This window comes from Eumetopias jubatus, unplaced genomic scaffold, assembly GCF_037043125.1.
Source record: "Eumetopias jubatus isolate StellerSeaLion01/CBP00866 unplaced genomic scaffold, mEumJub1_p1.0 scaffold_10, whole genome shotgun sequence".
Lineage (NCBI taxonomy): Eukaryota > Metazoa > Chordata > Mammalia > Carnivora > Otariidae > Eumetopias > Eumetopias jubatus.
The window spans coordinates 45768391-45795195 of NW_028274816.1; the positions used below are offsets into that span (position 1 = coordinate 45768391).

General features: G+C 48.5%; 1 protein-coding gene across 1 annotated transcript; it reads right to left on the minus strand.

The window, feature by feature from the left end:
• Positions 1 to 2519: 2519 nt before the first annotated feature.
• Positions 2520 to 26439, minus strand: SLC7A9 (solute carrier family 7 member 9). The gene is made up of 12 exons (XM_028123693.2): positions 26344 to 26439; positions 24314 to 24461; positions 23786 to 24028; positions 23118 to 23243; positions 22770 to 22869; positions 22017 to 22061; positions 21456 to 21579; positions 19791 to 19894; positions 12840 to 12936; positions 11749 to 11898; positions 4568 to 4742; positions 2520 to 2593 (listed from the first exon to the last, which is right to left on the minus strand). The coding sequence occupies exons 1-12, from the start codon at positions 26437 to 26439 to the stop codon at positions 2520 to 2522; spliced, it is 1482 nt and encodes a 493-aa protein (XP_027979494.1).
• Between the last annotated feature and the right edge of the window lie 366 nt (positions 26440 to 26805).

Consider the following 26805-nt stretch of genomic DNA (forward strand, 5'->3'; position numbering starts at 1 on the left):
GACTGCGCACGGACGGACAGACGCGTCGTGTGGCCGGGAGCTCCGGAAACAAGCACTCACAGCCAGACCTGTCTTTGACTCAAGGATAAATTCTGACCAGGCGTCATCCTGGGCCACTGGGATTGGTACTGGTGAGAGACGGGGTGCAGGGACTCCGGGGGGGGGTGGGCACTGGCCCGACGGGGGCCCAGCGTCCAGCTGCACGGCCTCTCGCACGGAGCCTGTCCCAGCACACTCGCCCTGAGGAGCGGGGAGCACAGTGTGCCGTTTGGGGGATGAATTGTCCTTTCCGGAGCTGGTCTGTTCACTTTCTCCCGGAGACCTGGCCTGGTACCTTGCCGAAACCCTGGTGTTGTGCATGTAAATTGAGGTTTCCGGCTTACAACTTCATGCTTTCTACCCCGAGCTGGTTGGGATTCAACAGAACGACCCGTGGACCTGTACTTGCAATATTCTGGGGAGACTGGGGGCGACCTGCAGATCGACCAGGGGTGAGAGCGGGGTCACCTCGGCTGTCACCAGCCAGACCCGTGGCTTCTGGAGGTAAAGCTGCTGCTTCTGAAGCCCTGCCTGGCCCTGCACCGTCCTGGGCACTCGGGACGAAGATTTCTCCTCAGTGGAAACAGAAGAGGACGTAGGGGGGGCGCCTGGAGGCGACCCTCGGAACAGCTGGGTGTGGGGAGCGCTTGCAGCACCCAGGACGCCGTCCAGGCATGGCCCCCTGACTGCGGGAGCGCCCCGAGCCGGACCTGCCCTGGTAGCCAGAAGAGCTGCAGAGGGAGCGAAATGTCAGCCCTGTGTCTGTCTTCAGTAGGAGGCAGCCGCTTTGCCTAGAGGCGGGAAAGAAGGGTGACCGAGCGTGACCGTTGTCACTGCCCCCAAGACCTTTATTGTCACACTTCAGAAAGCACAGAGGTCCCGGTAGGTAAGCCACAGCTTGAACAAACTGTTACCAGGCTGTCCCGTGAGCAGGTTGGGATCACACTCTGACTCTCAGTTTCCTCATCTGTAAAATAAGACCTTCTGCTCGCTGCATGGCCTTCCTGCTCCAGGGGCCACCCCTGGACGCCTTTCGGGGCGGGGGCGCCGTGAGGGAGGCCGGCCCCACACCGCCGGTGGGAGGACGGGTGGGCAGCCGCGTGGCTGCCGCCGGGACTCCCGTGGGCTGCTTGGCGGGTGTCAGATTGGCCCACGAAGTACCAGGGTGATTGTCCTTTTCCTGGGCTAAATTGGGCAGGCTCTTCGGGAGGTCGGAAGTCCTGGGGTGTTTGCTGGCGGAGGTAGGCTTGACTCTGCGGAGCTCTTATAACGTCCTCAGCAGGTGCCTGTAGGAAGAGCTTCTGCGCTCCCACTGGGGGAGGCCTCTGGACGGGTGGCCAGGCCTCCTGAGCGGCGCTGGCTTGCCCCGTGATTGCTGGCCACCTGCTTATATTCACTCTTTTGTAAAACATAGCAAACAATAAGAATAAGTGAGAGCTGCCTAAATTGGTGTGGGGGGCGGGGTCCAGCTTCTCTAGAGTTGTTCACAAATAGCCCGAGGGGAATCGTGGGAGGCTGCGCTAGATGTTTAAATCTGGATCTGTTTCAGACATTTAAATTTACCATTTGAAGTTCTGAATAACATTTTGTAGGACAGAGACAGTGACTTGTGAAATGTAAACAAATACCAATTTTTTTTGTTCTATTAATACATATTGATTTCATGTTTGGGGAAAATTTCTGAAATGCAAAATAAGAGTACTTTTGTCTCTATGCTTCTAGAACTGCTCACAGAGTCGTGGTGTGAAGGTCTTTTGTAGTATATCAATAAAATTTGTGTTTTCACAGAAATGACAGTTCACTTTTTTTTTTAAACCATATTTTCCCTGAGTGCCAAATGCAAAACAATTGTATTCACTACCGCCCTTTCTAGTTTGACCTGAGTGCCAGTGAAGGTTGGGGTGGGGTGTGGGGGGGCCTACCCCTGATTGTAGTTCCTGTCGTGGGCACCAGGCTGTGGATGGTTCTGGATGGTCCGCTATGCAGTGGGGGCCTTGACAATTAGCCTGGGGTAGACCCGCCTGGTACATCCAGGGTAAAATACAGGGGCTCAGTACTCCGGGCGGCGGGGGGAGGGAGGCGCAGGTAGTAAAACATCTGCACTTTAGTCTGCTAAAAATCTATTTCAACTGAAGCAAAAGTTTTACCTATTTTATATAAAATATATATACTTCATATATATATATATATGCCCTATTGATCACTGAGTTTAGGTAAGTGTGGTATGCCTGCCCCTGGTAAGGAGCGCTGGCGTGGGGCACGTCGTCTGCTGAGCCTGGCCGCCCCAGCCCCGCCTGCTAACTTCAGCAGGCATCTGTCTTCTCTAGAGCCCCCACCCAGAGAAATGAGGATGTCTACAAATAACAATAGTGTGAACGTCTGAATACATTTTTTTCTTAAGGAAAAACATCAGGAGGAAATAACCACAAATATCGCTTACAAAAATAAATTCATCGCGGTTTGGATGTGGCTCCCGGAGGCTAGGCCCGTTCCTCTGGAGCCGCCTCTGGTGGTACAACTTCCATCAGCATCTGGAGGTACATGGTGACGGGCTCTGCAGTAAAAGCCAAGCAGAAGCGCAGTTAGCTATAATTAAAAGCTGGCTTCCCTCACTTCTCGGGAAGCAGTCATGTTCCTGCCCCCAGGGGGCTGTGTCCTCTTTTGGGGCAGGGCTCATGGGCTGAAGGTAGAGCCATGCTGGGAGCCACGGTGGCTCTCTGGAGGGAAGTTATTTCCCAGGAAAGCATTAGGAGCCTGCTGTTTTACTCTGGGAAGATAGGCACACCTCACTTCTGTGTCCTTACGTAACCACCACTGACCGAGAGTTGAATATTTAGTTGGAAAGCACTGAGCCCGCATCTTGCTTAAAAGCTAGATTGTTCTTTTCACCTCCTTAATTCCAGCTTCCAACCAGTTCTTGTAGGGAGCAGCTTGGCTAAGTTTTCTAAAGCTGAGAATTAAGACCTACTTTGTAACCCTGTGGTGGCGAAGTCATCCTGGCTAGACTGTTGGTACGATCAGATCTAAGCTCATGGTCAGAGGCAGGGGAGATGGCTGTTCTCCCAGCACCAAATGTACCTTCCTACCTACGGTAGTGTACCTGCAACCCTCTCCCAGCCTAGGCCTTCGATCAGAGTATAAAGAGGTTGGGCGGTGGGGAGAGCTCTTTCAGGAAAGGAAAAAGTCCCTGGTGGAAATAATAAAGCCCTATTTCAGGTGTGGTTTCACTTGGCTAATCAACATGAAACAGATTTTCTCTTGCTTATTATAACACCGCTGTCGGGTTTCACCGGTGAGGAATGCAGGCCACGCCAGGATCTGAACAGCCCAGGCTGGAGAAAGGCATTCCCAGTCCCCGCTGGCTCAGTCTAAACAAAGTCTCAGGGTCAACCTCACTGACTTCCAGTGGGGTTTTACTCTCTCATACCCTGGGTGTCTCCCGGAGTTGCGCATATATATATATATATATATATATGTAGGAACCCTGGAGGAGTGCTGAGGGGATGGTTGTACTTTCCCTGCTCTCTGTTCAGACAAGCTGAAGGAGAAGGGGCAGATGTTGAATCAATTTACTCTATGAACATTAGGCGGCTGTTGTTGTATAGATCCGGGGTGAGACTGCGCAGCCCAATTCCTGCCTTGTAGAAACAGTATGGGGAGAGGGAGACCAAGAAACAGGTCTTCAGGTAGTGGATCACTGATGGCCTTGGCCCCCGATGGCCACGGGGTGCTGGCGCTTCCCTGCGGTTGAATCTATGGCACAGGGCACGGCACTGTGGATGTCCGTGCGCTGTGCCGAGTCCCCCTGATTGAAAGTGGCTAATGTAGCTGAACTTCTAACCCACAATTGGCCTACAGTAGATGAGCAGCCAGGATTGCTGAGTGGTGAGCAAGAGCTAGGGCTTCGCCATGGGAAGGCTCAGGCTCTCGTCCCAACACTGTTCGGGTGTCTCTGGGATGCTGCTGGGCCTCTCAGGATGTCTGTGTATCAGGCAAGAGAAGGTGGTGCTCTGAAGGTTGGATGCACAACCATGTGAATATGCTCATCGGTACTGAACCATACACTTAAACATCATTAGGATGGAGCGCCTGGGTGGCTCAGTCATTAGGCGTCTGCCTTCGGCTCAGGTCATGATCTCAGGGTCCTGGGATCGAGCCCCGCATCGGGCTCCCTGCTCAGCGGGAACCATGCTTCTCCCTCTCCCACTCCCCCTGCTTGTGTTCCCTCTCTCGCTGTGGCTCTCTCTGTCAAATTTTTTTTTAAAGAAATCATTAGGATGGTCAATTCCTTGTTATGTGTATCTTACAAGGAAAAAAAAAGCAGATGGTGATTTCCCTTCCTACTTGTTTACAGTAATTGACGGGGAACAAAGGCAGAGGCCCCAGGTGGACCCCAGAGGTGCCCCACGGAGGAGAAGGTGAGATTTTCTAGCTGCATGAGCTGCGATAGGGAAGGACAGGTGAGGCTGCGGAGTGCAGTCGCCTGTCTGTGCTTCGCTGAGAGAACCGTCCCTCTGTTGGTACTTACTTGAGATTTTCTGAGCCCATCCAAACTTATAGTGGACAAAAAGGAAGTAAAATATAAGGCCGCTCAGCATAAATAATACACAGTAGAGATACTCCAGTGCAGGTTCGCTGATGATCGGGGCCACAACCAAGAACACAGATATGAGGGTCACCATGATGGGGATGAAAATGGGCACCTGCCGACAGACAACACAGTGTCACAGCCTGGCCATGGGCATCCACGGTCTTCCCGAAAACGTGCACCCCAGACCAAACGCTGCTACAGAACATATATGATGAGCTCCTTATGCCTGTCCTCCGATTTCAATAGTTTTAAAGTAATTTTGCCAATCTTGTTTCATCCAGTCTACTTTTTTTTTCTTTTCCCTAGAACATAAAGAAAATGTCAGACATCATGTCATTTTACCCGTGAAACCATTCAGTATTCACCTCTGAGGAGGAGGGTATGTTTTAACATGTTTATTCCCTCCTCTCTTTTTTTTTTTTCTTTTACCTTGTCATTGATTTGTTATAGGAATCGGATGATTCATCCTAATACAAGGTCTTAATTCTAGCTTTGCCTGAGAACTTGCTCCTCTGTCCCTCAGATTTCCCGCACGCGGGCCGTTGGATCCGGAGGCAAGAATACTTTGTAGATGGAGCCATATGCTTCCCCTTGTAACATCACGAGGCCCTTGATGTCCCACTGTCCCACCTCTGAATTGCCAGGGTCTGTCTGTGGGTTCAGGGGCTGGAGGAGAAACCAGTGCCACCAGATCGGGACTCCTCCATCTTCTGCAGGGAGCAGTTTTCTTTTAGTTGGAAATGGCACTTAGAAACCATAATCTGAGGGATTGGAGTACTCATTGTTCTTTTGCAGGGACAGAGAGAACATTTTTTTTCAAGAAAAAATTCACAAGTTCATACTGATATTTCCAATTCATTGCATTTCTTTCCCTTTAGACTTCATGTCTTGTTTCCTTACGCTTATGAAAATCTTGGTTCTTAATGGCTTTAGCATAGTCACTCACTTGCTTTATCCTGTACTGTGCCCGTAATAAATGGGCAAAATAACTGTGCCAGTCCTACCACTACTATAAGTATGGTATGAAGTGTAAGATTTCTTGTTCTTTTTAAATCTCAAACTATAATCCACAAGGGAGATTCATTCAACATACTGCCCTTCGGTTTTTCCCTGTGTGGTGTTGTCATTTACTTATCACAGAGTAAGGTTTCTTATCTCCATTTGTTTTCAGTTTTGAGGGATTTGTTTTTTCCCTTTTATCTTAATTTTTAAAATATTGTAATTTAAAACTTTTTATTGATTTTGGTTTTTTTCTTCTATTATTTATTTTTGAGAATAAATAGAAGCACAACCACACACACACGTTCATCTTCCGCTACCCCCGGATAAAAGCTAGTAAATACGTAACAGGTAGTTTTGTGCTTCGCTTTTTCCTATTAATCTATTCCAGAGGTAGTGCTATGGTAATACACAGAATATTACTCCTCCACCTTTTCCTGCTGCATTACACTCTACTTTGTGGATGTATCAAAATTTATTTGACCAAGTCTCCCACTGATTGGCTTTTGGGTTGTGCTGAGCCTTTTGCTAGTACAGCAAATGCTGGAGTAAAGAACCTTGTATATACATCATACTTTGGCCAATATCACCTTGGGGGTAGATTACCTCAAAATGGGGTGGCTGGGTCCAAAGATAAGTGCAACTGTGAAATTGCTAGATGTTGCCAAGTTCCTCTCCCCCCACCACCTCCATAACAGCTCCTCCGTTTGTATTCTAGCCACCATGTGCGAGTGCGGGCTGCTTCCCTGAGGCCTCACCAGAATACAGTGGGACCAGAGCGTGGGATCTCTGCCTGTCTGATGGGCGAGCAGGGGCACCTCATCAGAATTGTGGCCAGCATTCTCCTATTAGGGGCGGGGGGCGGGCCTTGTTGGGGTGCTTTTGCTTCATTTTTAAGTGTCATGTAGTTTCTCTCTGAACTGTCTTCATTTTTTATTTGTTTATATGATCAGTCCCTTTCAGATGTTGGTAATTCCCATCTCCATTTTAGGAACTCTTTTGTGATATTATTGCCAATATTCTCCCCATCTGTTATATATATGGGTTTTTAACTTCTCTTTATCAATGCCTAAATTTTTTTGGTGGGTTTATGCTTGTCCATTTTTTCCTTAGTAATGATAGATTTTGAGTCATAGGAAAGATTTCCCTCATTTCTGATTACAAAGCAATTTATATAATTTATGTTTTCTTCATGCATCAGCACCATATTTAAATTTAAAAACCTTTATATTTTAATATTCTCTCTTCTGTTTTGGTGGCTTTTCTTGCATCAGTTTGATCTTTGTAATCAACTCCTGCAACTCTAGAAAAAAAATCAGATGTATCGTGATCTCATTAAATGTCTAAATTAAAAACAGTGACATCTTGGGGTGCCTGGGGAGCTCAGTTGGTTAAGCAGACTCTTGATTTAGGCTCAGGTCATGATCTCAGGGTTATGAGATCAAGCCCCACGTTGGGCTACATGCTGTGTTTGGAGTCTGCTTAAGATTCTCCCTCTGCTCCTCCCCACCACCCCCATAAAAACAAAAAACAGGGACATCTTTATGACACTGATTTTTCCTAAGAACATGTATGAATTTTCACTTGTTCAAGTGATCTTTTCTGTCTTTCAAAAGAATTCTGCTACAACTTAGAGGCCTTACCTCTTGTTAAGGTTATGGCAAGGCACTTATTACTTGTTTTGGGGAATGAGTTGCTCTCTTTGTTATCTTTCAATTGGATGTCATTTTTATAAACAAAGGCTATTGATTTCAGTGTATTTCTTTGCTTTTTTTTTAAGTAGGCTCCATGCCCAGCGTGGAGCCCAATGCAGGGCTTGAACTCACAACCCTGAAATCAAGACCTGAGCTGAGATCAAGAGTCAGACACTTAACCGACTGAGCCACCCAGACACCCTGTTGATAGAAATAATCTGAAAAATCAATAAAACAACCTGTACCTAACCTTTCGCTTTAAAAAAAAAAAATATTTTAAGTAATCTCTGTACTCGGCATGGGGCTTGAACTCACAACCCTGAGGTCAAGAGTCACACTCTCTACTAACTGAGCCAGCCAGGCACCCCTGTAGCTGACATTTTAAAAAATGAGAGGAAGCACAAACACGAAAATAAGAAACAAAAACGGGGAAATAATCTCCAGAACATACTAATTTGTACAACTCCATATAAGTAAATGGGATGAAATGGACAATTTTCTGGGAAAATGTAAAGTTACTAAAACTAACCCCATCAGAATCTGAATTCTCAGGAAAGTTCCAAAAACCAGATGATCCAATTAAGATTATCTTAAGTTCTTTTTTGTTTATCAATTCTTATACACTCTTTTGGTTTTCTTTGTTGTTCTTTCTCTTGCTTTTTTAGTTGCCTGATTGTTTTCATTGTTATTGTATTCAATGCAACAAAACTTCTTCCAAGTACTGATCATAGATAATGTCTTACTGTTATTTTTAGGAGTTTATGTACTTTCATTTCCTATTGGACTGAAAAGTTGAAATTTTTTACATTAATTTCCTGTTTTATTGCATTATAGACAGAGAATGGGGTATGTCTTTATTACTGATGTTTTATCAAGGTTTTCTTTGGGGCATTTGTCAGTTTTCAGATGTGTCCTATATGCACTTGAAAAGGTGCTTGCTCTTTTGGGGATTCAGAGTCTGGAACGGTCTCTAAGATCTGCCTTGTTCTGTTTAGGGCTTGTCACCTGTACCAATGAGATGTCTGGGTCTTGGACTGAAGGGAGCCCCGTTAAAGCCCACTGTTAGGGTGTGTGTCCGTGTCTCCTTGTACTTGCTGAAGTTTCTGCTTCGTAACAAGGACTACTGTGTGATTTGTGAGTAAGTTTTCATGCCTGCCATCTCTTTATTGTGAATTTTAGCCGTTAGCATCACGAAAGACACTGAAGTGTCTTGTGCTTTGGGTAGGAGTACTGTCGTCTGATAAGATCACAACCCCTGTTTTAGGAGTATTTTCATTTGCTTGGTATGTATTTTGCTTATCCTTTTTTCTCACAGCTTTGTAAACCTGCCTGAAAAATCTTTTCCCTTTAATGATTGGTTTTAGGCTCATTTAAACTGAATAAGCCAGTTTATTCGTGTAACTGACAAGTTTGGGCTCCACACTGTTCTCTATTCCTATATGTAGGCTTCTGCTTATTGTTAGTTTTCTGCCCTTAAACAGTGACATTCTGTGGGGAAAACTCTCACCTGAGGCCCATTTCTTTTCTTTTATTCTATTTTTAAAAGATTTTATTTATTTGACAGAGAGAGCACAAGCAGGGGGAGTGGCAGGCAGGGGGAGAAGCAGGCTCCCTACTGAGCAGGGAGGTAGGGGTGTAGGGCTCAATCCCAAGACCCTGGGATCATGACCCGAGTCAAAGGCAGACGCTTAACTGACTGAGCCACCCAGGTGTCCCCCATTTCCCTTATTTTATATGGGAAAAAAAAGATCACGTATCACAGGAAACCCCAAATTCCCAACCAATGTCCTCAAAGATAACTAAAACACAGGAAATGTGTATAAATACCCAACGTGCACTATGCCAGGAAGTAAACTGCTTTAAAGGTGATTTCCTGCTGACCAGCCAGTTAGCATGGTTGTTAACAAGTGGTTACCTTTGATGCAGTGACACAGTCTCCCAGCATGAGTGACACATGACTCTCATTTGTTGGGGTGCCTACACACAACTCTGAATTGTGTTGGATTTGGAGTGCAATTTGAAATTTTCCTCACACATGTCTTGAAAATACCATATTACATTTTGGGATTTAAATATTAATAATTATTAAATAATTAAATTAAGGGGCGCCTGGGTGGCTCAGTTAAGGGTCTGCCTTCAGTTCAGGTCATGATCCCAGGGTCCTGGAATTGAGCCTTGCATCATGCTCCTTGCTCAGTGGGGAGTCTCCCTCTGCCTCTGCACCTGCCCCCCGCTTGTGTTCTCTCTCTCTCAAAATCTTTTTCTAAGAAATAAAAGACTCAGACTTCATTTAAAAAATAATTAAACCAATAATTTAATAATTATAATTGATAAATTTAAATGTCTTGATTTAATAGGAGTATTGAGAGATTTATAGAGTCTAGAAAGTTTGGGGTATTAAAAACTAATAAGCAAAAAGAACCCTAATATGCATTCTACCAAGAAAATGTTAACCAGGAAGATATTCTGATTTGTTTCCCTATTGGCGTCTTTATATAGCAGGTCTTTTATGATCTGGTCTCTTGCATACATGTGTGTGTGTGTTTATTTTGGATATATCTTTAGGGATCTATAAATGCTGTTTTTGTTCTGAGAGTTGCCATTATAAATAGTAAATACCACACCTGACTCTCCTCTCTTTTACATACTGTCCATAAAAGCAGTAACAGAGTTAGCTAGGGATTCTTCCCTTTCCTCCTCATGTCTAATTTTAGATGGTAGCCTAGGGCAGTTTCCTTGGCATGCCTTCCTTAACTGGCACACTTTCATATGCTTCCTCTTCCACTTTTGTCATAAGGTATTGTCAGTGCTTGGCATTTGCATCCTTGTTGTGTCCCCTTTATCTGCCATCATTTATTCCAGTTCTGTAGTTAAGGGTATTCACCTTGTGCCACTGACGTTTTGGTTTCTGAAGCTTGTTCTCTGGATGACTCCTCCTGAAGGTCTCCTGTAGCCATCCATGCCTTGAGATGTTTCATATTGGTAACTTTATTCTTTTTTTTTTTTTTTTAAGATTTATTTATTCGAGAGAGAGAGTGAGCATGCACGGGAGGGGAAGGGAGAGAGAGAACCCACAACAGACTGCCCGCTGAGCACAGAGCCTGACATGGGGCTCGATCTCACAACCCTGAAACCATGACCCGAGCTGAAACCAAGAGTTGGCTGCTCAAACAACTGAGCCACCCAGGTGCTCCTTGGTCACTTTATTCTTTGAGGTCAGTTTGGGTATAAAATCTTTGGCTTATATTTTCTGTCTTTGAATACCATAAACATGTGCTCCACTATCTCAGGCTATGAAGTGTTGCTGATGAGAATCCTAATCCCTATATTAATTTCTTTCCTTTATAAGTGAATTGGGGTCTGGGAAGGGCACGAAAGGAGGAGTAGATACCCAAAGCATGATCTTTTAAAGCTCCATAATTTAATCAGAATATAGTTCCCTGTTGCCCCTTCTAGCTCAAGATTCTCCAGTGATGCTGTATGCCTTCTGGTATGTTAGTTCTGGTCCCCTCCTTTCATGGTCCCCTCCCACTCTCCCACCTGCCCCAGGAAATGTTTTTTTTTTAAATTATAGTTCTAAAGAATTCTATTGCTTTGGGGCGCGCCTGGGTGGCTCAGTTGGGTTGAGTGGCCAACTCTTGATTTCAGCTCATGTCATGATCTCGGGGGTCATGGGATCAAGCCCCATGTTGGGCTCCTCACTCAGCGAGGAGTTTGCTTGAGGATTCTCACTCTCCGCCCACCTCCCTGTCAAATAAATCTTTAAAAAAAAAAATCTGTTGCTTTTATTTTCTTCTTCAGGCACTCCAATTATACATGTGTTAGAGCCTTCTTTCCCTATCTTCGTTATTTTCTCTCAAATCCTTTTTGTTTGAGGGGTTTTGTGCAGATGAAAAATCTGTTCTACCATCATGATTTTGCCTGCCAGATGACCTAATTGAGGTGGGACTGCCAAACTCCATGTCTCAGCTGACTCTGGAGACTTGGTGATAGTCAGGCTACAGGGCCAGAAGACAACGTCCTGTTCTTGTCCTATTTATTTAAGCCCTCAGCTTCCCTACCTTGTTCTTACACCTGCAGTTGTTGTAAGAAGTCAATAGTACAGTTGTTAACAAAACAAAGCAAAAGCCTCTAACACAAGCAAAACAAAATAAATTCTTCTTGCATTGGCATCTAGACCTACTCCAGCTGTGCAGGGAGGTGGCAGGGAACCCCAGTTTGCAGATGCAGATTATTAGTGGTTGCCCACACAGGAATGGGTCTAGGGCTGGAATTCAGGAGCAAACACCACTCTAAACTATGATGTTCAAGGGACAGTAGAGTCAGGTTGGAAATAGAAACCATGCCCCTAGATTTTCAAGTACTTACTTCTAATCCATTTCAAGAAATCAAAGCCACTCGTGATATCTGGGGCACAAAACCTACCTTGATAGGCCTTTCCAGGTCTTTCTTCGTAAACCTCATCACAACCAATCCCAGAATCGTCAGGCCATAAAACAGCCATGCGGCAAAACTGAAGTAATTGACCAATGAGTTTATGTCACCAGGGATGATATAAATAGTCGCTATGATACCCTAGTGGAAGGAAGAGTGAATTCTTAGGTCACAGGATCCCTGTCATGTCACAGGAGACTGAAGAAGCAGTGTCTCCTGTGGATGAACAGGTCAGCATGAAAGAAACCTATGCATCCCATTATAGTTGGGATTAAACCAGGCTTTGGCTATGGTGAGTGTGCTCCCTGAAGCCTGACGGGAAGGACTTGGAAAATCTGTGACTCTTTGAAGTTGCCATTTTAAGCAGGGGAAAAAACAAAGTATGCATGTACCACCACACCAGCTTTCTGATGGTAAACGTTCCTGCCAGAGAGTCTACGTCAGGGGAAAGGGCCCTGCCTGTCTCAGCCTGGTCTGGACCCGCCTTAGCTCTGGGGCCTGGGCCTTGTCCCAGGAGGCCTCTCCTCATCTTCAAAGGGAGTAGGCTGATGGAGAGTAGTGCTTCTCCTTCGGGGTGGAAGGAGTCTGGCCCCGAGGCTGGGCTTGGACGGTCCGCAGGTGCCAGAGACAGTGGCACACAACCAAGGACTGTCCCCCACTTAGAAACTCCAATTAGAGGATGTCAGAGGGCCTCTACTGTGCAAGGGCGCCATGACGTCTAAATTATGGGGCCATAAGAAGTACTTATCGGTAACCACCTCGTGAATGCCTTATTCTCCTTCTCTGTAAGCGAGTGGGGTTTTGTATAGTTTGTTACCAGGGACCAGACATACAGATGTACACGTAAGGGGTGTAGAGGGTAGAAAGTTGGAAGAGTCGAACAGTGTCTTTCACGGACAAAGTCAGAACAAGGAGCAGACGTGTTGGGCAATGTTTGCACTGTCATGGGCTTTTTAACCTATTTCGTGTCGAGGAGCAAGGGAGCCTGGGCCATGTGAAAACCACTGGGCTTAGCAATACCGGGTTCCTTCAGGGCCCCTCTGCCTTTAAGGAGGGTGTCTGCTGGCAGAATTCATACTTACATAAAAGATGATGGCAGGGGCTGGAGTCAGGCGCTTGACACTGATGTAGGACAGCACTTTGAGCATGTGGCCTTCCCGGCCCGCCACGTACACAAGTCTGAAAAAGCAGTAATGGAGGCCTCATGGATGGGTGTGCGGCTGTTGTACCATCAGTGGGAGGTGGTCTCAGGGAGGCGAGTGAATTTGGGGGAAGCGAGTGAGGTGGTTAAATGCCCCTGAGAGTGAGGCATCCCGGTGCCGTGGGTCGTCTACATAGGGGAGAGCTGGGGGCTGGCTTAGGGTTTGGGGAGGACCTTTCAGGAGGAGACACCTACTCCTGTGCCCTCAAAATTATGCTTTCACGTATGGGGAAAACCAGTCCGGGACCAGCGGACCTCCGTGCTTGGAGCAGACAGAGGCAAACACAGAGGCGCCTGGTACTTCCTAGATCCACGCTGTACAGAATTTCCATATTAAACAAAAAACCCCAAAGATGAATTAAGGGTGGGTCAGTAGATGCAAATAAATGGCTTAGTCCTCCCACCCCTACTCCCGAGAACTCGTGATTCAGAAATCTGAAAGACTATGTTTAAAATGCTGAAGAGAGAAAAGGGGGGAAAAAGCCAAACAGAATTTTTAAAAAATAAAAAATTACCATAATTTAAGAATGTAATCAACAGTTGTTAATCTAGGTTCAAAGTGAAAAAAATAAACTGGAAACTAGATCTGATACCACCTCACACCAGTCAGAACGGCTCAAATTAACAAGTCAGGAAACGACAGATGTTGGCGGGGATGTGGAGAAAGGGGAAACCTCCTACACTGTTGGTGGGAATGCAAGCTGGTGCAGCCACTCTGGAAAACAGTGTGGAGGTTCCTCAAACAGTTGAAAATAGAGCTACCCTACGACCCAGCAATTGCACTACTAGGGATTTACCCCAAAGATACAAATGTAGGGATCTGAAGGGGCACTTGCACCCCAATGTCTATAACAGCAATGTCCACAATAGCCAAACTGTGAAAAGAGCCCAGGTGTCCATCGACAGATGAATGGATAAAGAAGATGTGGTATATATATACAATGGAATATGACTCAGCCTTCAAAAAAAAAGATATCTTGCCATTTGCAACAACGTGGATGGAACCTAGAGGGTATTATGCTAAACAAAATAAGTCAATCAGAGAAGGCCAATTATATGATCTCATATGTGGAATTTAAGAAACAAAACAAAGGATCATAGGGGAAGAGAGGAAAAAATAAAACAAGACAGAATCAGAGGGAGACAAACCATAAGAGACTCTTAATCATAGGAAACAAACTGAAGGGTTGCTGGAGGGGAGTGGGGGGATGGGGTAATGGGGTGATGGGCACTAAGGAGGGCATGTGATATAATGAGCACTGGCTGTTATATAAGACCGATGAATCACACTGACCGCTACCTTGGAAGCCAATAATACATTATATATTAATTAAATGAATTTTAAAAAATGTTAATGTTCTAATTATAATAAAAGATACTAGATCTGAGCGGGGCGCCTGTGCGGGCTCAGTTAAGTGTCCGACTCTTGATTTTGGCTCAGTTCATGATCTCAGGGTCATGAGAGCCAGCCCCACGTCAGGGTCCATGCTCAGCGTGGAGTGTGCTTAGGATTCTCTCTCCCTCTGCCCCTCTCCTCACTTGTGCTCTGCCTCTAAATAAATACAATCTTAAAAAAAAAAAAAACCAACTACATCTGAGTTGTGAAGGGTAGAGAAATGGAAAATGTAGGCAGGAAACTGAGAGAAGAAACAAGAAGAAGCCCGAATATGTTGAATGCGGTAAGGCAGACTTGAAAAGTAGAGAGCTTTCATGGAACTGAAAAACAGCTTTCACATTAAACCCAGCTCAAGATAAAAACATACCCAGATACAAACAGTGTGGAAGGAAGAAAAATTTCTTAAGCTTCCAAATTTAAAAGATTAACTACAAAATTAGGACAACCAGAACCATAACAGACATGGCATGAGACTATGTTCAAAGCGATGAGGGACATTGGTTTTCAGATTCCGGTGCTGCATAGCTCAACTATCATTCAGGACTAGGGGCAAAATAAATACATTTGTAGGTGAACAATAACTACAACACATTTTCTGTTCTCTGATCCTCACTGGAAACTCTTTGGTCTACTCCAACAGACAGAAAGAAACTGAACTCAGGAGTTGATTGAAGAAGCAGTGTTAAGGAAACAGCAGTAAAACATGTTGGTATGGATGTAAGTACATACATTTTTAATTCTTGTCAGGATGAACTTTTTCTGGAGGGGCGGGTTTATAGACAAGGTGCAGCTCATCTACTGGACAGTGCAAAAGGGGGAGCCCTCGCAGGAGAGTGGGGAGAATGGAGATGCTGACAGACTCTGTTAGGTATTTGAGTTAAACTTGAAGGGTAGTTGCTAAAAAAGAGAAATAAAACTTCCATATCAGTAGAAAAAAGAAAGGACATTTGATGGATTATAAATCAGGGTAAGATTTTTCAAAAGCCAAGAAAACTCAATATGTTGGAAATCAATCCCACTGTAATAGTAATCACATCAACTCTGATCAGATGTTGCTTGCCCGGGCAGGAGACAACCTGGGGGGTTGTTGAAAGAGACACAAGCCAAAGCCCCATGATGCCGAGGGTGGAAGATACAAGGGGTGAGATGTGTTACCCGAAGCAGCAGCCTAGAGCCTGCAGAGTCCTCAAGAGCAATATTGTACAAAACAGAATTTAAGGCAAAAAGAGTTCCCACTGAAAACAGAAGCCGTCTACCAAGAAGATGCCAAAACTGGAGCCCTTGAAACATAGAAGGCCAAACTCAACAAATCCACTGAGAGCAGAAGATTTGAACAGTCAAGGCACAAGCTTGACGATGATATAAAAATCAAGGGGCGCCTGGGTGGCTCAGTCGTTAAGCATCTGCCTTCGGCTCAGGTCACGATTCCAGGTCCTGGGATCGAGCCCCGCATCGGGCTCCCTGCTCAGCGGGAAGCCTGTTTCTCCCTCTCCCACTCCCCCTGCTTGTGTTCCCTCTCTCGCTGTGTCTCTCTCTGTCAAATAAATAAAATCTTAAAAATAAAATAAAATAAAATAAAATAAAAATAAAGAACGTAAACACAATATACCTTATTTTCAAGACCCTAAGAAGCATTTATAAAAACTGCAGTAAGCCACAAGGGAAGGCATAAAGCTTCTAAAGAAGTGAGATCATAAAGATCCCACACTCTGACTACAATACAATAAAATGAGAAGTGAGGAATACAGAGGCCAAAAGAGCCTGTCTGTTTGTTTGTTTATTTATTTATCTTGTAAAGATTTTATTTATTTATTTGACAGAGAGACACAGCGAGAGCAGGAACACAAGCAGGGGAGTGGGAGAGGGAGAAGCAGGCTTCCCGCTGAGCAGGGAGCCCGATGCGGGGCTCGATCCCAGGACCCTGGGATCATGACCTGAGCCGAAGGCAGACGCTTAACGACTGAGCCACCCAGGCGCCCAAGCCTGTCTATTTAAAACTACATATTTGAGGGGCGCCTGGGTGGCTCAGGTGGTTAAGTGTCTGCCTTTGGCTCAGGTCATGATCTCCAGGTCCTGGGAGTAAGCCCCAGTCGGGCTCCCAGCTCAGCAGGGAGTCTCCTTCTCCTTCCCTCTGCCTCTCCCTCTGCTTGTGTTCTCTCTCATAAAACCTTAAAAAATAAATAAAACTACATATTTGAACTTTGAAAAAGACATAAACATGGCATCTAGTTCCCAGAACAAGCCCATGAAACTGGGAGGAAAGGAGTCTCCAGATGGAGGGAGACAGACTCCAGGTGGCGCTGTGACCTCATGCTTTAAACCCCTCAGCGCTCACAAACCTCTCCATAAATTCCATGGGCTCAGAAAGCAAGCGGACACTTGGAACTGGATAGTCATTGCAAGTGTGGCTGGAGGGCTGAGCAGGCAAGGAGGAGTGGAGCACGGACATGGGAGCCGTGGCTCTTCCCAGTGTTACCTGAGGGGGTTTGGGAAGCATCCCTATGCACAGTGATAGCACAGGACGGGGCCCATGGTGAAGCAGAGTGAACCCAGAACCCTGGGCATGAGAATGATGGCATTCAAACCAGGAGGAGAAAGGATGGACTATCAATAAATAATATCAGGACGACAGGTAGAAGTTTGAGGGGGAAAAGTGAGATTTATGCCTCATATCAAAATATATTCCAGAGTGATCAAAGAGCTAAAATAAAATGCTAGAAGAAAACACAGGTGGGTATTCTTGAAAGGAGAAAGGTTTGTCTATGTGACATAGAAAACTCAGATACCAGGAAGCAAAAATCTTGGATGTGACCCTGCAAAAATTCTATGCAACATAAGTCATAATTCTGACCAACCCCCAAGCTGCACAGTACAGAACTATAGAGAATTAATTCAGAATGGATCATAAATCTAAGTGTGAGAGCTACATCTATTAAAAAAAAACAACTTTTAGGGTAAAACAGAAGAGAAAATCTTTGTGACCTTTGTGACAGCCTTGGGTTGCACAAAGGCTCTTAGATATGATAACAAAAACATGACACATGAACAAAAAAATAAGCTGGGCTTTATCAAAGTTAAAAACATGCATATATCAAAAACACCAGTACGAGATAAGACAAGCCACAGACTGGGAGAAAATATGTGCAAGTCAGATACCTGATAAAGGACTTGTATCCATAATATATAAAGAATTCTTACAACACAGTAAGATGACAAACAGCTCAGTTTAAAAAGTGAACAAAAGATTTGAATAGATATTTCATTAGAAGATATATGAATGGCTAATCAGCACATGAAAAGATGCTCCGTATCACTAGTCATTAGGGAAATGCAGTTAAAGCCACGACGACATGACTGATACCCACTAGAAAGACAATGCCAAGTGTTAGGATGTGGAGAAACTGGAATGGTCATGAATGGCTTATGGAAATTAAAATGGAACAGCCACTTAGAAAACTGTCAAGCCGCTTCTGTAAAAGTTAATCACAAATTTACTCTCTGAGCCAGCGTTTCTACTAGGAAGCTACCTAAGAGAAATGAAAACATAAGTCCGCACAAACACATGTGTGTGAATGTTCATGGCAGCACTGTTCATAAGAGCCAGAAGCAATGCAAACCTCCCTCAACTGGTGAATGGATAAACAGAATGTGGTATATCCATATAATGGAATACAATTCAGCAGTTACTAGGAATGAGCAGTTACATGCTATGACATGGCTGAACCTCAAAAATAATATGCTAAGTGAAAAAAAGCCAGATGCAAATGACACAGTGCATCATTCCATTTAAATGAAATGTCCAGAAAAGGCAAAGTTATAGACACAGGAGCAGGTCAGTGGTAGTCTAGGGATGGAGCAGGGAGCAGGGATGAACTGCAGTTAAGCAGGAGTGAACTTTTTGGGATGATGGAAATGTTCTAGAACTGGACTGTGAGGATATTTGCACAGCTTTATAAATTTACTAAGATCATCGAATTGTATAATTGCAAAGTGAGTTTTATGGTATTTAAACCTCAGCAGAGCTACTGAAATTGTGTTTCTGTATATGAGCAACAAACTTATCAGAAACGGAAATTAAAAAAAATACCATTTACAATAGCACAAAAAATATGAATTTTTTATTTGAGAGAGAGCGTGAGAGAGCACGGGCCAGGGGGAAAGGGCAGAGAGAGAGGGAGAAGCAGACTCCCTGTTGAGCAGGCAGGGAGCCTGACTCGGGGCTCAATCCCAGGACACCAAGACCATGACCTGAATGGAAGGCAGACGCTCAACCAACTGAGCCAACCAGGTGCCCCCAAAATATGAAATATTTTGGGATGAACCTGACAAAATATATGCAAGAGCCATATACTGAAACTACTCAAGAAAACATTTTTTTAAAAAATTAAGACCTATATAAAGGAAGAGGGCCCTTGCCCTTAGATTAGAACAATCAATACAATTAAATGGCAGCCCTCTCCAAACTGAACTATAGATGGAACACAGCCCTGGTCAAAATCTTTGAAGGCCTTTTGGTAGAAATTGACAAGCAGATTCTAAAATTCATCTAGAAAAGCAAAGGACCCAGAATAGCTGAAGGCTTCTGAAGAAGGTAAGTCTTTTTTGACACCGCTTCAGAAGAATGATTTTGTGGTCTATCGCGTGTCAGTATATAATCCGTGGCAATTCCACTCTCAGAAATATAGCCATTCAGAACCCTGGACAACCAGGCAAAGACGTGTTCCAGAATGTTCCCTGGGGCAGTGTTGATGAAAACAAGCCCCACTCAGCCCACGAGCTGAGGTTATGTGAAATTGTGCTACGTCGTAAAATGGAATACGACGCAGCCACTAACGGTCTCTGGAGCAGGAGGGTCCAGAGGGTTGGCGGGGCTGGCGAGCTACACCTGTTTGTGTGAGTAACGTCTGAGAGGAACAGGACCTCAGCTGTTTGCTGTCGTGCTACAGAGACAGTTGGGTAGTGACAGACCGCCATGGCCTGAAAGCCTAAATTGTTACTCTCTGATCTCGATTATGTATATATTCACAGGAGATGTTCAAGAAATATCCATAGGTGACAAGCAGGACAAGGTGAAAAGTACCACCAGTGTGCCTGTCACTCTGTGTCCCCAAGCTCCACCTCGTCCTGAAGTTGGCAGCGCTGCTCCCTCCCGAGGAGCATAGAGCCTCGCTTCCGTGGGGCCACCATGCCTAGTGCCAGTGTGCAGGCTTGGCCACACTTTTTGCTCCCTTTCCAGGACTTTGGGTTTTCTTTCTTTCTTTTTTTTTTTTTTAAGTTTTTATTCAAATTCCAGTTAGACATTGGGTTTTCTGTTATGCCATGAGGTGTTAGCCTGGCAGAGCCCTAAGGACTTTTGCCCCGAGTCTTGTCTTCCTCGAGTGTGGGATGGGCTCAGCTGCCCTCTGCCCCCCTGGGGTGAGTGCGGGGTTCCCCTACCTGCCCGCTGTGAAGCAGGTCCCGTTGGCGGCACCGATGGTGGAAAAGGCCACGAACAGTGGAACCACCCAAGAGGCTGGATAGAGAACACGGTCACCAAACGTCTGCAGAGAGAAGCAGGGGAGCCCTGAGGGTCTTGCACGGCCCGCAGGAGCTGTGGGTCCCAAGGAAGCTGCTGGGCCCTGCCTGGCAGCTGGACCCCCCACCCCTGCGGGGCACGGCCTCTGACTCCCCTCCAGGAAAGGAGAAAGTAGACAATCTCTCAGGAGGAAAACAGCTTAGCCTTTCTCCCCCGGAGTGCAGGAGACCTGACCATACTGACTCCATCCTTGGTCCTCCATCTTATTCATGTTTGCTGGATGACCTCTCTTGGGGCTACGTGTTCAGGTGCCTTGGGGATTAATATCCATACCTTAGAAACATCTGCCAAGGTCGGGATGTGGGGAGGCTTGTTTTGGCCTCCCAGGATTCTGTTAGAACACAGTTTGTCCCCTTCCTGGTGCACAGGTGGTGCCACGAGATCTAATTAAAGGTTGGCTGTCAGTGGGGTGCATGCTAGCCCTTTGCTGTCACCACAGTGCCCTTCTGCGCACCACCTCACTCCATAAAATCTGTGGACTAAGGTCCAGACTTTGCAGAGAATAACTGCACTGAGCCTGGATCAACCCCCACCTGATTCCCCTGTCAGGAAGTTATACTGAATAGAACTGTGTATAAACTATATGGAGTCAGTGCTTCATTTTTGTCTCAAAGTGCCTTCTCAGTTTGAGGGATACTTTACTGTCCCTCTCCGACCTTCTTTTTTTTTTTTTTTTGAAAGATTTTATTTATTTATTTGAGAGCGAGAAGGTGAGAGAGAGCACGAGAGGGGGGAGGGTCAGAGGGAGAAGCAGGCTCCCCACCGAACAGGGAGCCCGATGCGGGACTCGATCCCGGGACCCCAGGATCATGACCCGAGCTGAACGCAGCCGCTTAGTGACTGAGCCGCCGGGCGCCCCCTGCCGGCCTTCTAACACAGAGTAACAGAAGTCTCCTCTCCACCGGTCCCTGTCCTAATTTTTCATCATTTCAGTGTCCTTCCAATACCCCGGCCTCACGCTTCCTTGAGCCCCTCACTCAGAATGACCTTGTCCTCCCTGCACCTTAACCACCTGTCCCTGTGGTCGGTGACCTCATCGTGACCCAGACAGCTCTCCCTGCTCCCCAGCCCTGTCGCCTGTTTGCAGTTCATTTCCTGTCGCACCCCAGCTCCACAAGGCCTCCAGCACGTGGACCCCCCCGCCTTTCCTACTGACCCTCACCCCCATCCCCGGTCATTGAGACCCCCCCCTTGCCCAGCTTAATTTGCACAGTTATTATAATTCCCTCCTTTGATCCCTCCCCTGCACTTTCTCGCCAGCACCCTGTCTGTCAAAACCCCGCCCCTCATGAGATCCAGCTCTGCTCCACCTGCATTCTGTGTCAGGGCCCAGGCCACAAACTGAACTGGAAGGCCACCTGCTGGTGGCCTTTCTCCTCAGGCGGGTCTTTGCGGCCGCCCTAAACTGCTCAGTCGGCCCGGGCCCTGGACCAGTGTTTCCCTCACCCGCAGAGGGTACCTCAGCTTGGGCATTTGTGACTTCCCCCGGAGCCCAGCAGCATCCTGCCCAAACTCTGGGCACTCACCACGGCCACCGCCTGGGACTGCAGGAGCTCCGTGGGAGTCATCACAGTGAAGTAGGAAACATTCATGAGGATGTAGCAGCCTGTCACCAGCGGGATCCCGATGACGATGGCCAAGGGCAGGTTTCTGGGAGGGGCAGGGACCCAGGGTCGGACCAGAGCATCCCATGACAGCCTCACGAGAAGCACCAGTTTCGGTCCCTTCCTTTCTTCCCACGCACCTGGCCAGCCCCCCACCTCTCCCTGGGGCGGGCTGGGGTCCTCGCTGCCACAGCAGGGGCTGTGGGCTGTGACATCGGCAAATGAGAAAGAACTCTCCTGCTCTCAGACTCCAGGGCAGTGAGGCTGAACTGTTTATAAAGCAAAATCAACCCAAGATAAAGCTGGGGTTCGTCCATTCTGCCAGCGACTACCCCGCTACCCAGAGCACGGCCAAGCTCTGATGAGTGTATGGAAACGAGCTTCTAAGGGACCATCCGCAGTCTGGGAGGGGGCCACTTTCTGCAAGGGTAAGAGGAGCCTGCTTGCCGGCCCGCTGTCTCCCGCGTGACTCAGCTTTCTTACCTGAAAGGGTTTCTAAGTTCTTCCGTGATGTAATTGAGTTGATTCCTAGGCAAAGAAAAAGTAACATGAGTGACCTAACTTTGGCCTTCTTTGCTGAGATCATAAAACACACCATAAAGGCTGGCCTCAGTTCAGACTCCACCACAGAGAAAATTCTCCGGCAGGAATTCAGGGTAATTGCTTTCGGAGAAAGCCCTAGTGATGGTGGGGCTCCCAAAGGTCTGCACGTCTGTCAGTGAGAAGTCTTTGCCCTCTGTGGGAATCATGGGAATTTGCCAGAATTATCGGAGTAATGAGTCCCCAAGCTGCTTTGAAAAACTGGAAGGTTCGCTGTCTGAGAGGAGAATGAAAGCTGCTTTGCATGAGGGGAAGACCAGTGTCACAGAGGGTCACGCTTCTTCATCGACTAGGCCTCGTATTTGCACAGCTGAAATGGAAGGGCTGCGGAATATTCTTGCCATGTCGGCCTCCCATCCTGCGGAGCCTGTCTGTGTCTGATGACGCTTCTGGCCTGGGCCCACCACCGCCTGCCCTTGGGCCACTCTGCGGGGCCGGGAAAGGGGCAGGGGCTTCAGTGTCTGTGGGGTCCGAGGAGAACAGAAGGGGGGCGGGTGCTGAGCAAAACGGAGACGTGGAGGTGAACGTTAGGGCCCCCCCAAACCCCAGGAGGGAAGGGTCCTTGCTTTCCTTGGCTTCAGTCTAGTAGCCTGGGACACCCCGACCAGACGTGAGTGACGTCTCAGCGGGCCTTACCATCCGTCGTACGCCCAGAGTCCGTTATAAAATGCCAGACTGATGGCTCCCACAGACAGTTTTGTGCCCTCAAAAGAATTCTCAAAATTCCTTGTATTTCCTGTAATCAAGCCAGACAGTGAATTGTGGGCATCAGAGGACCAGACTGGGGCCCTGCCTCATATCTGTGCCACAGAAGGGCACAACTCGTGACCTCAGGTTGTCACACAAACTCTGGAAAGCAGGGAAACCACAGCTGCTTTCGGCCGAACTCCTGCCAGGCTTCCTGAGAGACAGGCCCGGGAGCACAGCCTCCGGAGGACAAGACTGTGCCGGTGGCACCCGCCCTCCCGTCCGGCCTGCGGTCACCTTGGGCCAGGAGGACCAGGCCGCTGAGGATGATGATGGCCACGATCACCAGCTTGGCCGCCGTGAACACATTCTGGACGTAGCTCCCCAGCCGCACGCTCAGCGAGTTCACCGTGGTGATGAGCACTGGAATGAGCCAGAGCGGGGGTGACATGGCGCGCCCTTGGGCCCAGCACCCTGGCTCCTTCCCCAGGGGCCTGAAGAGGGTCTCCCACCCCAACCTGCCCCCTCCACCGCCTCGTTCATCCATCGAGTGTGCCCGCGCTGTGGAAGCGGCCAGGCCTCCTGCGAGCGCCACCCCAGGGCTTTGGGTCCCCAGCAGACCCTGCCCGGCCTATCGCCGGCACTTCCAGGCCCAGTGGCGCCCCCCCCGTGTCACCCCTCCCCCTGTCACCCCTCCTCCCACGTCACCCGTCTCCCATGTCACCCCCTCACGTCACCCCCTCCCCATGTCACCCCTCCCCCCACATCACACCTGCCCCATACCCCTCCCCCCACATCACCATCTCCTGTCACCTCTCCCCCACATCACCCCTCCGCCCACGTCACCCTTCCCCCATGTCACCTCCTCCCCACGTCACCCCTCCCCCCACGTCACCCCTCCCCCCACCTCACCCGTGGCAGGGCTTTCCTGCCCCCTGCCCAGGGCATCACACTCGGGGACTCACAGATAGCAGCGGCAGCCAGGCATTTCACAACAACTGGGGGGGGCTTGCAGCCTGAGTAGAAGGGCGCACAGACATACTCGGAGAAGCTGAGGCAGATGATGGCGAAGGATGTGGGCTTTATGACGAACAGGCTGGTCCAGGAAAAGAGGTAGGCAGGGATGGGCCCGAAGGCCTCCATCAGGTAAGGGTACTCGCCCCCCGACTTGGTGATCATCGTACCAAGCTCCGCAAAGCACAGGGCCCCTGGAACACAGAAAGGAAGGGGCCCCGCGGTCCCTGGTGAGGCATTGCCCTGGTCTGAGGGAGCCCCCTCCCCTCTGGGGCTGTGATCACGGGGCAACCCCGCCTCTCTCGTCAGACCCCTGAGCTCTGGCCACAGCTCATTTCAGCGCAGCCCAATCTACACCAGCGGCCCACGGGTGTTGGTAGGGACCCCAGCAACGGCCAAGCCGGGGCACAGAGGGTGCCCGTATAGCCCATCCCCACCTACCACCGGGAGAGCTCGCCAGGGAGGGGCGTCTTGATTACCCAGTGTTGCAAGGACCCCACAGGCCGCCCATATGATGAGGCAGGGCCCCACGGCTTCCGTGTTGCTGAGCACAGACTTGGGGGAGATGAAGATCCCAGAGCCGATGATGGTGCCCACGATGATGCAGATGCCGCTGAGCAGGCCCACCTGGGACGTGGGGAGGGGGGAGGGGCGTTAGTGCAGCCGCCCCGCATGCAGCTCTGACAGAATGACACAGCCCTGCCTCCCCGCTCCCCTCCCTCAGTGTGACAGCACAGCCCAGGCGAGCCCCATGGCCCAGGCGCCTCTGGCCAGCACTGTAGCAGTAAACACCCAGCTTAGCTCACGTCAAGTTCATTCATCCTCACCTCGTGTGGGTATGCCCTTGTCACCCCCATTTTACAGAGGAGAACACGGAGGCACAGAAAGGTCACGTTACTGCCCAGGGCTGGACAGCCAGCTCAGGTTCCATGCTCCCGACCTCTACCCTGACTGCACTTGACAAAGCGGCCCAGACGGTTCTAAAGGCTGGTTTAGCAAACAATGACGTCAGGGCTCTGGTCTGGGCCAGGGGTCTCGCAAGGAGCAGAGGCGGGGGCACGGGGAGAAACCGAGGCCTCCAGGGACAGGAACATTCCAAAGCCGTGAACTTTCTCTGATGCCATTTTGCAGGGTGTGAGCTTCCTACCAACAAGCCCCGACTCAGACACAAACCATATAGTTCCATTCCTGACATTTAGAAACAGACAAAACTAACCTACAGGGATGGAAACTCAGGACTGGGGGGGCCCGCCTGGGAAGGGGCAAGAGGGAATTTTCTAGAGTGATCAGTTTGTCAAAACTCATCAAACTGAACCCTGAAGATTTGTATATAAATTATACATGAATTAAGAGAAAAAACTTTTTTAAAGGGAGACAATGTGTGACTCGGGTCCCTACTCACAGCATCAGCCCTCAGCATCCACCAGGCCTGAGTTCTGAAGTCCGAGGTGAACATACACGCTCACCTATCTGGGCAGAGGCTGTGCTCAGGGTTAGAGCCCAGTGAACAAGGAAGACCCCAGCTGTGGCTTGACAGCAAGGGTCACACACAACTGGGGAGGGCCCCGGGAGCAGGGTCAGGGCCCATTCTGGCCTCAGGGCCCTAGCAGGACACTAGCAGGACAGTCGGCTTTTCTCCTCTAATGGCCCATTTAGCTGACCAGCCTGGGAGCCCTCCCGAATCCTTCCTCCCACTGAGGTCTGCATTCAGCCGGAAGCTGCCCAGCTTTAGGGATGAGTTGAGGACATACCTGGGGTTAGCTCTGTGCTTTTCAGTGGGCAGCAACACCCATTAGTCAACTCCTAGGGAACCCAGATCCCAGGTCAACCCACAGCCAAGCCATGCCATGCCCCAAATCCCTCCTCTATCTCTTCTGCCACCAGGCAGGGGAGTTCTTGGAGGCTCTGCCCAAGGCTTAGCCCACTTGTCAGGCCCTCAAAGCCATCCTGATCTCATCCTGTGAGCTTGAAGCTGACCCTCCACGCCTATCCGCCTGAAAGCTCCCCTTCCTTGCAGCCCCAGTGCCAGCCCTGAGTGACAGGGGCCCCCTCTGGGGTGCAGGCACCTCCAAGTCCAGCCACTACTACATTCCATCTCAGGGATCATCACATCACACCCATGTCACACTTGCTACCCCTGCTAGACACTAAAAAGGAACGAGTTTCCCACCACTGAAGGAATACAAGGCACAAGGGGCAGATACTTGGTGAAGATGCTATGGGGGGGGGGGGGACTCCAACATCAGAAGGTCCTCTCTGACCATCCCTGACGAGGCCATGGGTCTGAGCAAACACCAGCCCCTCCAGGCACCCGCCCAGCTCACAGAAACACACATGCATTAACCTCGCAGGAAAATGCTGAATTCATTGGCCAGAAGGAAAGAGGTAAGTCCAAGGAATTGTTTGCTTTGAGATGTGCTTTACAAATCAGAGATCAGTGGGGTCTTCACTGGGACCGCTGCTTAGTGCGCTTGACCTGGGAAGGGCCGGTGCCGAGGGACGGCCTTACCTCCTTCTGGAGACTTGTGGTCTTGGGTTCCTTACTCTGGATGCTCTGGACGGACCTCTCATCCTCTCTCCTGTTTCTCAGGCTTGTCTCCTCCATTTTCCCCTCCCACCAGTTCTAGGAGGCTGCAAGGAGAGCAGGGGCCTTGACTCAGCACATGCTGAGCAGACGAGACGCAGACCCGGGCTCAGCCAGCGCGATTCTGGCTCACTCTCCTGGATGACCCTCCCGGCCCCATGGGGACCGGCTCCAAAAGCAGCTTCTTAGCTACTGTTTCCGGGAAGCGCCCTTGTCGACCCCTTTGGGATGATCTGTTCATTCCTGGGGCTAACAACCCACAGGACCACCACAGATGCTGTGGCGGGGGGGGGGGGGGGAGGGGGGCAGGGGGCTCCTGTGCATTTTCCCAGCCGCCCTGCAGCCCCCGGGGGCCTGAGCTGTCAGCTCCTGCCCACCAGCAACGAC